The sequence below is a fragment of the Halichoerus grypus genome, chromosome 1 (genome assembly GCF_964656455.1).
Source record: "Halichoerus grypus chromosome 1, mHalGry1.hap1.1, whole genome shotgun sequence".
Lineage (NCBI taxonomy): Eukaryota > Metazoa > Chordata > Mammalia > Carnivora > Phocidae > Halichoerus > Halichoerus grypus.
This window is the reverse complement of record NC_135712.1, coordinates 48,348,762-48,366,072: the sequence shown is the minus strand read 5'-3', so window position 1 is coordinate 48,366,072 and position 17,311 is coordinate 48,348,762. Positions and strand designations below refer to the sequence as shown.

At 33.8% G+C, this 17,311-nt stretch overlaps 1 protein-coding gene and 1 pseudogene across 6 annotated transcripts in view; one reads left to right on the top strand and one right to left on the bottom strand.

The window, feature by feature from the left end:
• The window catches only part of SENP7 (SUMO specific peptidase 7), a 137,724-nt gene that overhangs the window by 79,615 nt on the left and 40,798 nt on the right, over positions 1-17,311 (top strand). For 4 of the 6 annotated variants that reach the window (XM_036108950.2, XM_078065001.1, XM_036108958.2 and 1 more), the window contains 3 exons: positions 1,652-1,846; positions 13,245-13,363; positions 16,941-17,125. In XM_036108950.2, the coding sequence (XP_035964843.1) occupies positions 1,652-1,846; positions 13,245-13,363; positions 16,941-17,125 (499 nt within the window). The remainder of the gene's footprint in view (positions 1-1,651; positions 1,847-13,244; positions 13,364-16,940; positions 17,126-17,311) is intronic. The other 2 variants (XM_036108970.2, XM_036108956.2) reach the window with 1 other exon arrangement.
• Positions 9,391-10,114, bottom strand: LOC118546288 (U1 small nuclear ribonucleoprotein C pseudogene; annotated as a pseudogene).

The following is a 17,311-nucleotide window of genomic DNA, read 5'->3' as shown; positions in this document are numbered from 1 at the left end:
CTAGTGTGAGGTCAGTTAAAAGAAATCTTGAGACTCCTTTCTGGTCCTATATTGCCTCCATTCCCACTTCAAATCAAGGATTTTAAAGAGGTTTCTCTCAGGCATCAAATACACAAAGCAGACTGTAATAACTAGGATCCTTAGAGATTTAAATCTTATGAGAAAGTAGAAAAATATCTCTGCCCTCCCTCACAATTAGTGGTTGTACTAGATGACAGACTTCCTTCCCCTTCTTTCTTCACTCAAACTCTGAGTTTAGAGAGTTGTATTTATGACTAGCCTTTGCTTTTACATCATATATACTACTTAATCATTGCAATACTTTTTTTGTGGAGGTTGTGCTGGAAAAGCATATTTTCAAAGATTTCCTGCAGGATCTATAGGAAAGCTCAGTTGTCTGGATCCTTTGACAACTTAGTATTAAGGATATGTGTAATGGAATAAAATTAAGAAACCAAAAGATAATAGGCCCAGGTTCTTCTACTAGAAGAGTTGTACCTTCAGCCATTTAACTTTTCTGAGCTTTGAGTTCTTCGTGTTTAAAATAAAGAGCAGACTGAAATTATTTTAAAGTTTTCCTAAGATCTGAAATCCCATTCTGTCTGGAACATAGTGTGAAAAGAACATAATGCCTCTATGCAGTAAAAATAAGGGAAAACCTCTAGGTACTACAGCAAATGTAACAGTACAGGGACGCTCAGGTTTCATTTAAATGGAAGTACTCAGGCTCTTTCTAAATGTTTTCTGTTGTCTCTCACAAATGGTCAGTAAAGTGCTGCAAATGACACTGGTAACAGTCAAGGAGACTATCTGATGAAGAGGAGATAGGAAAACTTTAAAAATACAGTAACAAGAACTAAGAACATTATAATTTGGTTTGGGTTGGTCAGTTCAGGGCCAAATAATTGCCGTAGGGCATCATTGCTGTGTGGCAAAGTATGTCAGTTGTTCATAATAACAATTGGCTAACCAAGAAAAGATTATATTTATCCTCTTCTGTTTAAGAAGATATCAGGCTTTTATATAGTACATTCGATGTGAACCCCACTAATTTTAAAAAATTTGGAGCTTTAAAAATACACTTTAATTTTCTACACATTTGATTTATTGGCTCTTTCCTTGGTGCTGTTATATAAAGCATATATATTACCACCGGTATGTGTGCTGTTTCACTTATGGAATCTATCATTACCACAGGTGCATTCTGAATGATTTCTTTCCTTTTGGATTTAGCATTTCTCATTTGCCAATTACAAGTATGTAATTATTTATCAAGAACTTTCTGTTGAATGAGAAGAATAAAGATTTCTTGAATTTGTTTGTAGTAATCTGTGTTGTTAATAAATACTGGAAAAGAAAAAGAATTTTTGAGAAAAATTGGTTAAAATTTTAAGCACCCCAGTAGCATCCATTAGTACAGTTAAACCATTATTGTGGCAGGCTAATCTGTGCCAATTTGTAAGACACAAGTACTTCTAGAAACATAAAAAGAATGTGTTCCTACAGCATATTTATGGGCTGATTTCTAGACTGATATAGTTCTAATAGCTTACTTGTGCAAAGATGAAAATGTTTGAAAAGTCAACTTCCTAGAATACATTTTTTACTGCAAACCTCAGTACAGTACAGTGTTTGTTATTTTGTGTGACAGGATACCCAGAGTTATATTGACGAATGTCCTGGGAACGGAGTTAGGAAGAAAATACATAAAGACCTCATCTGTAACTGAGGCCAGTTTGGGTGATACAGACAACTTGCAATCAGAGCAGCTTTCTTCATCATCTGATGGCAGCCTAGAATCTTGTCAAAATCTAAATCCTCACAAGAGCTCCTTTTTAACTGAAAGGTATGTTTAGTGATAACTTTACTCAAAATAAATATTATACTTATTCTAATGAGCCTCTATTCTTCCCCCATAGATGCGTTATTGCAAAAAGTGAGGGCAAATGTGCTCTGATGGCTAGTATGACTTTTGTCCCCCGGTGGCTTGAGATGGCTGTTGGAACCAGCAGTCTGTGGATAATAATCAGTTTCAAAAAGTACACTGTACTTGTGTTTTGGGAAAATAGATGTAGACTTTTAAGGAAAATTGAGTTACCTATTTCAGTATTTCAGTTTATTTGATATAATTGAAATCTATTCCTCTGAAATTTTTAAGTTCCTCTTCCTCCTCTGTCCTGTTTATCTGTCTGGCCATCTGTCAGTCTATCCATCCATTCATCTATCGCTCCATCTTGTTGTATTCACTGTTTTTATGTCTAGATTCTAGAATTGTATTTGGCACCTAGTACTCAGGAGCTATTTTCTGATTGAATGGCTGAATGTGTTCCTCACAAAAATGGTTTGAGATAGTGAATTCTATTAACAACTATAGCTTACTGAGCCAGTAAGAGAAATGGAAATCTGAAGTTGCTTTTGTTTTAAGCTGTAGGAGATGCTCAGGTAGGGACTGTAAATAAAAAAGAAATTGTGGGTAAAGCTAAGTTAGTTAGTTAGTAAGTACTACTAAATCTTTTAACTTTCATTTACCATGAACTTTTCTTTTTAATTTTCTGCCTTCAGCCAGTACAATAAATAGTTTTGATCTGAGTGAAACATTATTGATCCATTCTTATTTATTTTTTTTAATTTGCTCTCAATCATCCACAAGTAGCTTCTGTTTTGTATTTCTCTTGTAAGCCTAATTATGTTAAAGAGTATTATAGCTGCCTTTTTAAAGATCTGTAACAAATTTCTTATATTTCTAACACACTTTAGTTTTAAACTAAACTGTTTATTTGATATGAACTTAAATATTTTACAAAATTTTTCTCCCTTTGGAGAATATTTTATGTTTCACATCACCTCTACCTAGTGAATCCTCGTTGACAGTTTTGACTTTATACTTTATTAGGTCTTTTTCTGAATTTGCCAGAGTTTCAGTGGCATTATTCAGTTACTAATGTATTTACTGTGTAAATTAATGTGTAATTAGAAATGTTAGACATGCTTAATCAGTTTGTACTATAGGTATTTATTTCTGCCTCCTCTACTAGACCATGAGCTCCTTAAGGAGAGACAGCATGTCTTAATTGCATTTATACCCAGTGCTTAGCTCAATATATATTTTAATTTTGTGCACTTGGGTAAATGTTCGTGTCATTTAATCTTGAGTTTTGGTTTTCTGAGTTGTAGGAAGAGAAATAACCTTTTTACATCACAAAATTGTTTATTCTCTTTTAATTAAATATCACATGTGAGAATTCTTTGTGCACATAAAGTATCATACAAATAAAAATGTTAATTGATGATACTTTCTATAGAAAAAGTCACTTATTATGTACTGTCACCATGGAATTCAAAAGACATCAGTGCACATTCATACTGTTAGGAAAAATAGCATTATCATGAGGATTCTATGGAGCTATCAAATTGTAATCTGTACTGTACAGGCTTTATACCAATTTGGGGCCAAGATTTAATAATAAGAGGTCTAAAATTTCTGGGTGTTCTCATAATAAGAGGTCTAAAATTTCTGGGTGTTGTTAAAATCTGTTCAGTGAGAATGCTAGCTTTCCTCAAGTCCTTTCTAAATGGTTATGAAATTTCCAGGTGGTATTTGATGTGGGCTCTGAAAATTCATTCTCTTGGTGGTAATTTTTTTGACTGTTATATTTAGAATAGGCATAGACTTTGGAGTCAGACATCTGGATTCAGATCTTAGCAGTATTGCAAATGTGCTGATTTACCTTGGGCAAGTTACTTATTTTATCTTTAAAACAGAGGTAGTAACACACATCTTATAAGATTATTGTGCAGATTTAAGGAGATAACTATGTGAAGTTCTTAATATAATGTCAGAAACTTAGTAAATGATTAATAAATGTTAGTCATTATTTTTGTGTTTCTCTTATTGATGCTGCTATCAAAAGTACTATTACTGGTGCTGTAGTTGATGCTCCTGAAGTCTTCTATGGTGAGGATGCCAGCGTCTGATCCTGAGATCTCTGCTACCCCTGTCACTATTACCAGTATTGCCAAGGCAATTGTCACAGCCATACTAGTATTAGTTTGATTCTCTCTTCCCTTAAAATGAATTCATTTTGGGGAGAATCCAGAGTGCCTCATGGAAATAAATTGCAAGTATGGCCATACCATGACTTCAGTAGATGTGCCTGATTAAAACTGAATATAGCATGAACACAGGGTAGGCTCAAGGATGGGATTCTTGCTGTAACCAGCCTCCTCCCAGCCTGCCTATCTTAAAATCAGGAAGAGTAAATAGAAATTATTTAGATCTTGTGAGAAGACGTGATATTCTGACATTATTGTTATTGTCGTTATTGCGAAGAATGTGGTAAATATGCCAACTCTTTGTTACAAAGTTATAATGTCAATTAACAACTAAAAATTGGTGGGTAGGAGAATGGGGGTTATGACTGAAAGGAAGTTTTCTCTGAAAATCTAGCACTTATGCCCTTGATAAAACCTATGGAAAAATGTTTTATAAAGGCTAAAAGTCTTATTTTAGCCTTAGCCTATCTTTAGTGTTCAGAACTGTTATTATTACTATAATGACAACTCGAATAGAATTTATGCAGGAAAAAAATACTGTATTTTATACCAAAAATAAAGGAATCGTAAGAAAACACCAAGGGTGAAAAGGAGTTTGAATTAAAATGGTCTCTTTGAAGTAGCATATTTGTTTTTTCTAGATGGCAACTTATTATTTGAAAATACAGAAATTTATTAAGCTTTCTATTACTCCTTTAAAAACTTAACTAATATTTATTAAGTCTTTATTATGATATTACACTGTGATAAATGCTATACCTGTACTAACTTATTTAGTACGGGGTTGAATTTTATCTCAGTCTATTTGTTTAACTTCTTTCTCTATGCCTCAGTTTACCTCATCTGTAAAATAACATAATAATGCCTAGGTATGCTGGAGAGTAAATGAGAAAATTTGCTTTTCTCTTGTAACTTGATAGTTTGCCAATCAATACATAGAGATATATCTCCTTTTACAAATATGTGCTTCCTTATGAGTGGACATTTAGGATATTTTTCATTTTTCTTTGTATAGCATTGCTACAGTAAGTTTGTGTATTTTTATAAATCCTGTGCCATTCTTTTATATTCTAACCAGAATTAAGTGTTTTCATTGAAAAAATTTTTGATAACCTGTTGGCAAAAATAAATACAACTTTACATGAAATTGCTTTCATTTCAGTCATTTTTTATTTTTAGTGAAGATGGATTTTGTATTTTCTCTTAGTCTTTGTATGTATTGGGGTGTTCCATCTGTTATTGACTGTAAGAACTCTTATTAAAGGTATTAACTCTTTGTTATTTGTGTTGCAAAAAATTTTTTTAAGTTTCCTATTTGTCAACTTCACTTTGTTTATAGTATCTTCTGTAGTATGTAAACTTAAAATTTTATTTTGTAAAATATGTTAGTTTATCCTTGGAAAGACTTCTTCGGTCCCAGGTATAGAAATAGGTGAGTTAAGTGGTGTTTTAATTTGTGATTTATATGAGATATCATATTCAGAACAACTGTCTAGAGATTACTTTCCTAAATGAAGTTCTGATTCGTTTTTTGCCTGTCTGTAGTCTGGTATAAATGTCTTTGGGTGGTTGGGGTGCTTTCACCTTTTGGCTGTTGTGTATAATACTGTTACAAACATTGGTGTGCAAGTGTCTTTATCTCTACTTTCAGTTCTTTTGCATATCTACCCAAAAGTGGAATTTCTGGATTATACGGTAATTCTCTTAGTAATTTTTTGAGGAACCACTGTACTGTTCTCTATAGCAGCCATACCATTTTGCATTGCCATTAGCAGTGCATAAGGGTCCCAGTTTCTCCACATCCTTGTTAAAACTTGTTATTTTCCTTTATTTTTTTTTCCATAATAGCCATCCTAATGGGTGTGATGTGATATCTCATTGTGGTTTTGATACAGATTTCCCTAATGATTAGTGATGCTGAACATCTTTTCATGTGCTTGTTGGCCATTCATGTATGTTCTTTGGAGAAATGTCTATTCAAGTCCTTTGCCCTTTGATGAATCATGCTGTGTTTTACTTTTGAGTTTTAGGAGTTCTCTGTATATTCTGAATATTAATATCTTATCAGAAATATGATTTTCAAATATTTTCTCTGATCTTCTCTGACCATATGGTATGAAGTTAGAAATCATTAATGGAAGGAAAACTGGAAAACTCAAAAATTGGTGGAAATTAACACACTTAAAGCAACCAGTGGGTCCAAGAAGAAATCACAAGGAAATTAAAAAATGCTTAGGAATGAATGAAAATGAAAACATGGGATGCAGCAAAAGCAACGCTAAAGGAGAAATATATAGCTGTAGATGCTTACATTAAAAAAGAAGAAATATCTAAAATCATCAACCTAACTTTATAACTTAAGGAACTGGAAAAAGAAGGATAGTTTTGCCAGGTACAGGATTTCTGGTTGACAGTTTTGTCCTTCAGTACTTTGAATATACCAACTCCATGCTTTCTGGCCACTATGGTTACTGATGAGAAATCTCATGGAGTATCGTTGGTATGTGAAGAGTTCCTTCTTCCTTGGTACCTTCAAGATTTTCTTTGCCTTTGTTTTCTGACAACTTGATTATTAACATTTCTTGGTACAGGTCTCATTGAGTTTATTCTGCTTGTAGTCCCTTGGGCTTCTTGGATGTTTATATTCATGTCTTTCATCAAATTTGGAAATTTTTTGGTGATTATTTATTTCAGTGATTTCTCTGCTCCTTTATTTTTTCTCCTTCTGAGATACCAATGTTGCATATATTGGTCCACTTGTTGGTGTCCCACAGGTCCCTTAGGCTCTGTTGACTTTCTCAAATTTTTTTGTCTCTCAGATTTGATAATTTCTATGATCATCAAGTTATCTTTCTTTATTTCTTTTCCCTTTCCCTTCCCTAAATCCAGTACTGATGATGGACTGTTTCTTTTGCCTGTTCAAATCTGTTTTTGAGTCCCTGTAATGAATTTTTAATTTAATTTAATTTTTTTTTTTTAAGTTTAAGTAATCTCTATACCCAACATGGGGTTTGAACTCACGACCCCAAAATCAAGAGTTGCATGCTCTCCCAACTGACCCAGCCAGGTGACCCATGTGAATTTTTCATTTTAGTTACTATACTTTTTAGCTCCATAATTTCCTTTTGATTTATTAATACATTTCATCTCTTGATATTTTCACTTACCCATAGATCATTTTCTTGACTTTGTCCAAGACTTTTTTTTTTTAGCTTTTTGAGAATCTTTAAGATAGTTGTTATAATGTCTTTGTCTATTGAGTCTACTTTCTGGATTTTTTCCCAGGGGCATGTTCTTTTGGTTTATTTTTTTTCTCTTTGAATCATCCATGATTTCCTGTTTGTTTGTATGCCTTGTGATTTTTTGGTTGTTGTTATTGTTGTTGAAAACACAGCACTTGAATCTTATAGTAAGTCTGGAAATCAGATTCTTCCCCTTCCCCAGGGTTTGCTGTTTTTTTTTCTTTCTTTCCTTTTTTTTTAATTGTTGCCTTTTAATTGTTGTTTTTAATTGTCTCTGTTCCGCACATCAGCTTGATATGTAAACATAGATCTTCCCAGGTCTTTCCTGAGCTTATGCCTTTCCCTAGTAATTTTTGTGACTTTTTGAATTCCCTTGTATATGTGATTATTTTCTAATACGCAGTCCTTAAATATTTGGTTCCCAAAAGGAGAAAATGGGAAAAATGAAGCGGGGGAGGATAAAACAAAATAGATGCTAACCCTATAAGTCTCCCGGAAGTCGTTTTAGCTGAATGGGAAAAATGTTGTGACATTGGTGGTGGTTGTTGCAACAATGGCTGTCTTTCTCTATGTCTGCTCATCCATGAGCAGAAACAGCCATCGGTGATCAGAATACAGATTCCCAATATTTGTGGAGAATAAGGTCCTTCTTGCTTACCTTGGTAATTGTAAGCTGTGCAAACTGTTTTAGGAACTTGGGCTTTGCTGCTTGCTTTGTTCCTAGAGGTAGGTGACTGGGTCACTGCTACTACCTTTGGAGCTCAAATTGACTGAAATTAACTGCAATTTACTGTTGAACTTTTTGACTAGTAGTTGCAGCCTTTAGTAGACTCCAGAATTCCAAAATAGTTATATCAGACAGATTCTACTAGTGTGCTGTTGTCTAGTTGGCAAGATGGTAGGTGCTTCCTACTCCACAATCTTCCTGTGGTCATTTGTATATGTTTTATAGTTTACAGGGATCCTTGATTTATTCTTGGTATCTGATTTTTTTAATGCTAATAAATGGTGTAAAAATTTCCATATTGTTAAATAGGTCTGAAAATGCAGTAATTACTATATAATGTGTTCTGAGAGAATGATATAGGCTAGTAATTTTATATAGTTTTTTACTTCACAATTTTTGCCTACTTTACTACCATAATGAGTTGTTTTATTAAAAATTATTATAAAAAAGAAAAAGAAAAAAATTATTATGAATAAGAGTATTGTATGTAAAGATTTCATTCATTCTTTGGCTATTTTAATTAGTACTAAATTGTCTTCCCAATTGTTTCTATCAATTTTTTTTTTTTAAAGATTTTATTTATTTATTCATGACAGACAGAGAGAGAGAGAGAGAGAGGCAGAGGGAGAAGCAGGCTCCCAAGGAGCAGGGAGCCTGATGTGGGACTCGATCCCAGGACTCTGGGATCATGACCTGAGCTGAAGGCAGACGCTTAACCATCTGAGCCACCCAGGTGCCCCTATCAATTTATTTTTAAAAATTAATTTTTTTGATATATTATTGATAGAACACTGTATTAGGTTTAGGTGTACAACATAACAGTTTGATATATGTCTATATTGTGAAATTATTAACACAGTAAATCTAGTTAACATCCATCAGCGTGCATAGTTACTTTTCTTCTTGTAATGAGAACTTCTAAGGTCTACTGTCTTAGCAACATTTAAACGTACAATACGCTATTAACTATAGTCACCATGCTGCATGTACATTATACCCTAGCACTTAACTTGTCTTAAAACTAGAAACTTGTACCTTTTTACCACCTTCACCCATTTGCACACACTTCTCTCCAACCTCCCCATCCCCTGCAACTACCAATCTGTTGACTGTATTTAAGTGTTGTTTTTTTGAACTAAAACAGTGGACAATTTTATTTTCACATTTCACAATACAAATGAAAACTACTTTTGTTGTTGTTGTTGTTCATACTAACTCCCCTGCAAAAACTATTCTGTCTTTGATAGGAAGGGGGAGCAAGTCTTCCTTGTCATGCTGTTAGAAAACACCCAAAGTCACAGCACCATGATCTCCTGGTGAAGTAGAAAAAGTAGTATAAAATGGATGTAAAGAGGTTCCCATCTCTCCTTATCTGTCTGGTTGAGTCATTCCTGGCCAAGTGGGCACCGTCGTGGGATGGGTAGGAAGTCTTATCACTGGGGGCCCAGGCATGATTGGCATGTGGCTTCCCAGAAGTGGCCTCATTACAGAAGCAGGTCCATTGGCATCATCCAAGGAGGAGGAGGGTCCATCATTGGCTTTATGGGAGGGACCGCCTATTGGGTGTTGGCATCATACCAGGCTGAGGAGGACCCAGGAGACTGGGGAGAAGTGGGATCATTGCTCCTACAGGAGGAGGAGCAAAGAATTGCCTAAGAGGTTTCATGAAACATAGCAGTTGAAATGTTGAAAATGTAGCAGTTGTTTTATTGATCAGGCTCTGAGCCTGCTCTTCCATCCATTTCTGATAGTAGTCTTTCACATTCTCTTTGTGTTTCCTACCACTGTACTGTGTTTTTCTGACAGATGGAGAGTCATGGATGAGGTATGTGTTGTGCCGGTTACAATAAGACTTAGGCATATTGCTCTGCAGGCTGTTGGCCACTCCCTGGTGTTTTTTGTTTTGTTTTTGTTTTTGTTTTGTAAATCTCACATATAAGTCAGGTCATACAGTATTTGTCTTTTTCTTTCTGACTTATTTCACTTAGCATAATGCCTTCAAGGTCTATCCATGTTCTTGCAAATGGCAGGATTTGTCTCTTTTTTTGTGGTTGAATAATATTTGTGTGTGTATGTGTCATATTTTCTTCATTCATCTGTCAGTGGACACTTAGGTTGTTTCCATGTGTTGGCTCTTGTAATAGTGTTGCACTGAACATCAAGGTGCAGATATCTTTTTGAGATAATGATTTTGTTTCCTGAGCATAAATACTCAGAAGTGGAAGAGCTGGATCATATGGCAGATCTATTTTTTATTTTTTGAGAAACCTCCATAGTATTTTTCACAATGGCTGCACCAATTTACATTCCCATGAAGAGTGCTCAGGGGTTCCCTTTTCTCTACATTTTTGCAACATGTGCTATCAGTGTTTTGTTTTGTTTTGATAATAATCATTCTGATGGGTATGATGTAATATCTCATTGTGGTTTTAATTTACATTTCCCTGATGATTAATGATGTTGCACTCCTTTCCATGTACCAGTTGGCCATTTGTATGTCTTCTTTGGAAAACTGTCTATTCAGTTCCTCTGCCCATTTTTTTTTTTTTTTAAGTAGGCTCCAAGCCCAGCATAGAGCCCAACGTGGGGCTTGAACTCACCACCCCAAGATCAAGACCCAAGCTGAGATCAAGAGTCAGATGCTTAACCAACTGAGCTACCCAGGCACCCTCTGCCCACTTTTTAATAGAAAGTTTTCTATTGAGTTGTATGAGTTCTTTGTATGTTTTGGATATTAACCCCTTATTAGAGATATGGTTTGTAAATATCTTCTCCCATTCCATGTATTGCTTTTTCATTTTAGTGATGGGTTCATTTGCTGTGCAGAAGCTTTTTAGTTTTGTTGCAGGGTTGCAGGGTTCTTGTCTCATGCAGTCGAAAATGAATCTTGGGGACACAAAAGGGTGAAGTGAAGTGAGGTGAAGATTTATTAAGTGAAGGTGAGAATAGAAAGGAAAGAAAAAATCTCTCTAGAGGGAGAAGGGTCTGCAACGGTTGCCCCTGAGGGCTCTTAAGGTCAGTCTTTTATAGAAAACTGACCAGGGAACTTGGTAAATTTCTTGTCAATACATGGTGGATTTGTAAGTATCATGAGAATATCCTGTCTATGTTTAGAACCAACATGGTGGATTGGTAAATATCATGAGCATATTCTGTCTCTATTTAGAACAAAGAAGGTGTTCCCTTCTCCCTGGTTAATATCTCATCTACAACATTTCTCCAAATCTGGGATTTCTGTGAGCCTGATTATGTAGCCCCCTGCCTGTCTCTTCCTGCCTAACCTTGCCTGTTCCTTATTCAGTTTGATGTAGTCTCACTTGTTCATTGTGCTTTTGTGACCTCTGTTTTATCATCGCCAAGACTGATGTTAATGAGCTTACTACCATGTTTTCTTCTAGGTGTTATATGGCTTCAGGTCTTATGTTTTAAGTTTTTAACTCATTTTGAAATGATTTTTATGTATGGTGTAAGGCAGGGATCCAGTTTCATTCTTTTGCATGTGACTGTCTAGTTTTCCCAACACTATTAATTGAAGAGATTCTCCTTTCCCTATTGTGTATTCTTGTCTCCTTTGCCATAAATTAATTGACCATATATGTGTGGATTTATTTCTGGCTCTCAATTCTGTTCCTTTGACCTGGGAGTCTCTTTTTATGCCATACCATACTATTTTAATTGCTATAGCTTTGTAATATAGTTTGAAACCAGGAAGTGTGGCAGTTTTGTTTATCTTTTCAAAAAACTGGGTCTTACTTGTGTTGATCTTTTTTTTAAATATGTATTTTTAAAGATTTATTTTTTGAGAGAGAGTGTGCTCAAGTGGGGAAAGGAGCAGAGGGAGAGAATCTCAAGCAGATTCCCCACTGAGCATGGAGCCCAGTGTGGGGCTTGATCCTACAACCCATGAGATCATGACCTGAGCCAAAACCAAGAGTCAGACGCTTAACCAGCTGAGCCACCCAAGCACCCCTATTTTGATCTTTTCTATCATTTTTCTTGTTTTTGTTATTTCTGCTCTGATCTTTGTTATTTCCTTCTTTCTGCTATCTTTGGGCTTAGTTCTTTTTCTAGTTCCATGAGGTGTAAAGTGAGGTTGTTTATTGGAGTTTTTGTTTCTTAATGTAGGCATTTATCACTATAAATTTCCTTCTTAGAATTGTTTTTTGCAGTATTTAGTAAGCTTTGATATGCTGTACTTAAATTTGTATTTGCTTCAAGGTATTTTTTTGATCTCCTTTTTGATTTCTTCTTTGACAACTTATTCAGGAGCATATTGTTTAATCTCCATATATTTGTGAATATTCTAGCTTTCTCCTGTTACTGATTTTTAGTTTAATATTATTGTGGTTAACGATAGTTGGTATGATTTCAGTCTTATTTATTTGCTAAGACTCGTTTTTTGTAGTCTATCATATGATTTATGGTTATCATATGATTATGAATGTTCCATATGCACTTGAAAAGAATTGTGTATTTCGGTGCTATTGGATGGCATGTTCTATAAATGCATGTTAGGTCCAGTTAGTCTAATGTACGGTTTTAGACCAATGTTTTCTTGTTGATTTTTTTTGTTTTTTTGGGGGGGGGTCTGGATAATTTATCCATTGCTCAAAGTGGGGTGCTGAAGTTCCCTACTAATATTGTATTAAGTTTTCATTTATAGTAATATTGTGGTCATCATGTCAAAACTTGTTTTTCATACAACCTTATATTTTATAAATTTAATGAGTACCTTATAATATAAATTATTCCTTCTGTAGGTAAAATTTGTTACCACACTCCAAACTTTATTTTGTACTTAATTTTTAATATGTGAACCATGCTTGAAACATATTAACAATTACCTTTGGGTTATTATTTTTTGATTACGTATAGATGTGCTTATCATGTACTTTTGTTCATGGAATTTTTACTTTTTAAGCCTCTTTGATGTATTTAATACCTGTATCATTCTTTTGCTCATTTGCCTGTACCCAATCCTGTGGTGTCCATATCTTTTTACCCTCCAAAGAAATAGGGAGAGTTTAATGGTAGAATAGGGATGAGAACTTATTTCTCAAATCTTAGTTCAATATTCTTTTTTCTGTTCAGATCATATACACTGCTATATGGGACTGTATTTGTAACCTGTAAAACTGGGTTTTATCTTCAATATAAATCAACTGGCTTCTTAATTCATTTGGATATAGGAGAGTTGAATATAATATTATTTTCTTTTGCAGGGTTTCCCAACCAAGTAAGACAGTAGATAATAATTATGCAAAGCAGGCTTCACACACTAAAGAAAAGCAAAGAGATGATGATGGCATTTCTCTTGTAGTATCTGATGCTCAACCTAAAGGTTTGTGAACCTTAGAAATTTGTTGTCATTTGAATTTTTATCTTTTGCATTTCTAATAATTTTTAAGTTATGGTTAACTTTATTTAATCTTTCATTAAAAGGATTTGTGGAAGTAAAGGGAGGTTATTTAGCAACACAAAGAAAATTGCTAAATTTGTTATTTGTACACTATGGCATACATTTCTTGATTTATTTACTAAGTCTATAATTTAAATTTGAATATTATTTCTTTTGTTGTTGTTGGGGCTGGGTATACAGCTATACAGTTAGAATGTTAGTTTAGTTGTTTGTAAGTGTTGTTTCCATGGATATTTCTGGTAATTGATATTGCTGCTAACTCAGTTATTATTCTTAGCTTCCCACTGTCTATCCTCCTATGACATACATTCTTTATTCATTAGAATTTCTCTCAACTCTAGGAGGATGCCAGTACAAGCCACTATTAGCAAATTTAAAGGTAAATACATCCCAGACTTCTGAAAATTCTTTTTAGGCCTCCTTGCATGTAGGGTTAATGAATTGACTTTTCTCCTTTTTGTCTTTCTTTTAAGATTTTAAAATAATTTACAAAAATTTGCACCAAAACAATTTACTACATTAGTCAGATATGGAACTAACATCTTCAGGGGTCTCTTGGATTACTGATTGCTTGAAACTAGTTGAGATACTTTGTTTTCTGAATGATTTTATAAATTATTCACTGGAAAAGATGGTTCTTTAATGATACTATGCAAAAATTCTTTGTACTTCATTTGAAACACAGCTATTTACAATTTTTAGTAGCCTTTTTTCAGAAGAGGAAAACTTAAAAAGAAACTAGACTAATAACCAGCTTCAACTCTTACTAGAGCAATCTAGAGAGAGCAGTGTAATTGTATACATAATCTTTCAATTGGTCACTAAGCCCTAGCTACACATAATAAAAGACATTTATTTTCTTATGAATTGTACTTTTTCCACAAATAATTTTCATTAATTACCAAATAAAAAGTATTTTTACAAGTGGTCTCCGTTCACATACTATCTAGACACCACTGTTAAACCCTCACATTCTACTGATTTCCTGGATAGAGTAGGAATAGTTGAATAAAAAGTTCTGATTTGTACCCTTCAGTATTACTTCAAAGTCACAGTGGAATTTTAGACTTAGCAGGGAAAAAAATGCTTGATAAAAGAAACACTTTATAGTTCCTTAGTACCCTTGAAGGTTCTCTTCAGAGATAAAATGTTTTTAAGAAAAGTAGCTATTGAAACTTGATTGAAACTCACTATGTTTCCATCTTATGGATAATTGTGTCCAATACCAGTTTTTGTTTTGTTTTGTTTTTTAGAGAAGGAAAGAGGTGGGGAGGCAAAGAGGGAGAGGGAGAGTCTTTTTTTAATTAATTTTTTACTAAATTTTTTTTTTTTTTTTTGAGAGAGAGCAAGTAGGGGGAGAGGAAGAGAGAGAATCTTAAGCAGGCTGCATGCCCAGTGTGGAGCCTGATGTGGGGCTCAGTCTTACGACCCTGAGCCAAAATCAAGAGTTGGACACTTAACTGACAGCCACCCAGGCATCCCCCAATACTAGTTTTTTAACATAAGCCCATAAATTAATAGGAATTCTGAATTCAACTCCCAAGTGTACCATTCTTTTGTAGTACATTAAGTTTGTGTTGTGGAATTTACTTTTATGAAAATGATATATTGGAAATATATATATATATATATATATATATATGTTTTAAAGATTTTTTTTTTTAAGTAATTTCTGTACCCAACGTGGGGCTCAAATTCACAACCCCGAGATCAAGAGTCGTATGCTGTACTGTGTGAGCCACCCAGGCACCCCTGTATTGGAAATATTTAATACTCTTTTGTTTATAAGAATTTGTCACTTCTTTAATTTTATATACTAGTAAAATTTGTGCATTAAATTGTATATATTATGTAGGTAGAATCCTATTTTTATAACGGCAAGCTCTATCTAATAAATTTATTCTTGTTTTCCATGAGATAGTCTTGGCTGATGTGTGAATAGTAAATAAACTGTTTGAGGAAAACTCCTGTATAATAGGGTTTTTCTCAAGCCCCTTTCCTTTCCTCAGTCTTTTTGCTATAGTATTTATGTTTAGAAATTGTAATTTGACATAGCACTTATATGTAGAAATTGTATTCGACTACCTTTCCGGTTTACAAAGTTACCAAAAAAAAAAAAAAAAAAAGCTATTGTGCTGTCCAAAATACTATGTTGATGATTTAGGGGAGATTTTATTTTTCTGGGGGATAGAGTAAAGAGTATTTTCTTTGGAAATTGGAAGACTGTTGACCATCTTGGAATTTTGCCCTCAGTCCTGTCCCAATGCCTGCCTTTTAAGGAATGACAAAGAGATATTATGAATGTTAGTTATTAGGTGCCTATGAAGCAAGAATAAGGGCAAGAATAGTTTGAAGAGAAGGTGGGTAGTATTGAAGAACTTTGAATGAATGAAGAGGTCAGGCCAGTAAGTGTTACATGAATTATAAGTTATGAATTCAAGGAAGCTGCTTTGGGATTTTGTTTACATAAACTTTGAGTTGGTACTTATGTAGATTCAGAAAGCAATATAATTCAGGATAAACTTCAGTTAGGTAGAACCTTTTGGAAGGTATTTTTGTATAGTACATATATTTGATAACTGAAATACTAAGCATTTTTAGTAATTGACGTGGGTTTCAAATAATGCTTTGTTGATTTAAAAAAGGGAACATTTCTTTATCTGTAGGGGAATAGATTTATTCGATACTTGAAATGAGATCTTGATTTTTAAAAAGAAGAAACAAACTGAACCAAATTGATAGCTTTGTGAATGATCACATATTATAGTCTGCTGCTGAGGTAAAATATTTTGGCTCACTTTATTTATTTATTTATTTATTTATTTATTTAAAGCTTTTATTTATTTGTCAGAGAAAGAGAGAAAGAGAGAACAAGCAGGGGGAGTGGCAGGCAGAGGGAGAAGCAGGCTCCCTGATGAGCAAGGAGCCGGATGCGGGACTCAATCCCAGGACATGACCTGAGCCGAAGGCAGACTCTTAACCAATTGAGCCACCCAGGCGTCCTTTGGCTCCTTTTAAAAGAGCAGTGATTAACACTCATAATTATTGTCTCTTTTCACTTAAAAAAATACATACATGTATGTAACACTTAAATTTTAAAAAGACGACTAATTTCTAGAGTCACAATGAATTATCAAGACATTTTAAAATGTGAATTTTCCAAATTTTATTAACACTCCCCATTCTTTTTATATTACAATCAAATGTAATTATAGGAAAAGGAAAAACAGTTTGATTGCATTGCTTTGGTTACTAAAGAATACTCTCTTTTTATATATTTTCTCATTTATTGTACAATGAACGTTTACTTTGTGTATGCAGCTTAAAATAGGGTATTTCTTTATATTCATCCATGTCAGTATGAGAATGTAACAGTGAACTTTTTTTTAGATTAGTTTTGGAAGTTGTACAGCAATTTTGATGATGTTTATTTGAGCTCTTCTAAAAGGGATTCTTTCTGTACTTTTTGGCCATATTTATGTTTCTCTTGTTTTTTAAGACCTCAGTAGTGGAAGTAGAGGTTGTGATAATCTTGAAGAAGGGAGCAGAAATAAGGATGATATATTTTCTGATTCAAAAATGGAACCTGCTCTGACTCCCAGGAAGAGAAAGAAAAGGCTTAGAAGTAATTTACCTGATTCTCATAATTCTTCTTCTGCGTTGTATGAATCAGCAGGACAGATAGTAAGTAGAGGTATTTAGATATTATATGAAATAATTTATTCTATCATAAAAATGAATTTACTGTGGCCAGATGATGTTCTTATAACTGTCTGCTTTTATCATTAGATTTCTTTCTTTTGTTTGCTTATTTTTTTGATTCTCTGTTTGATTTTTAAAAAATAACTTAAATGTTTTTTAGTAATATAG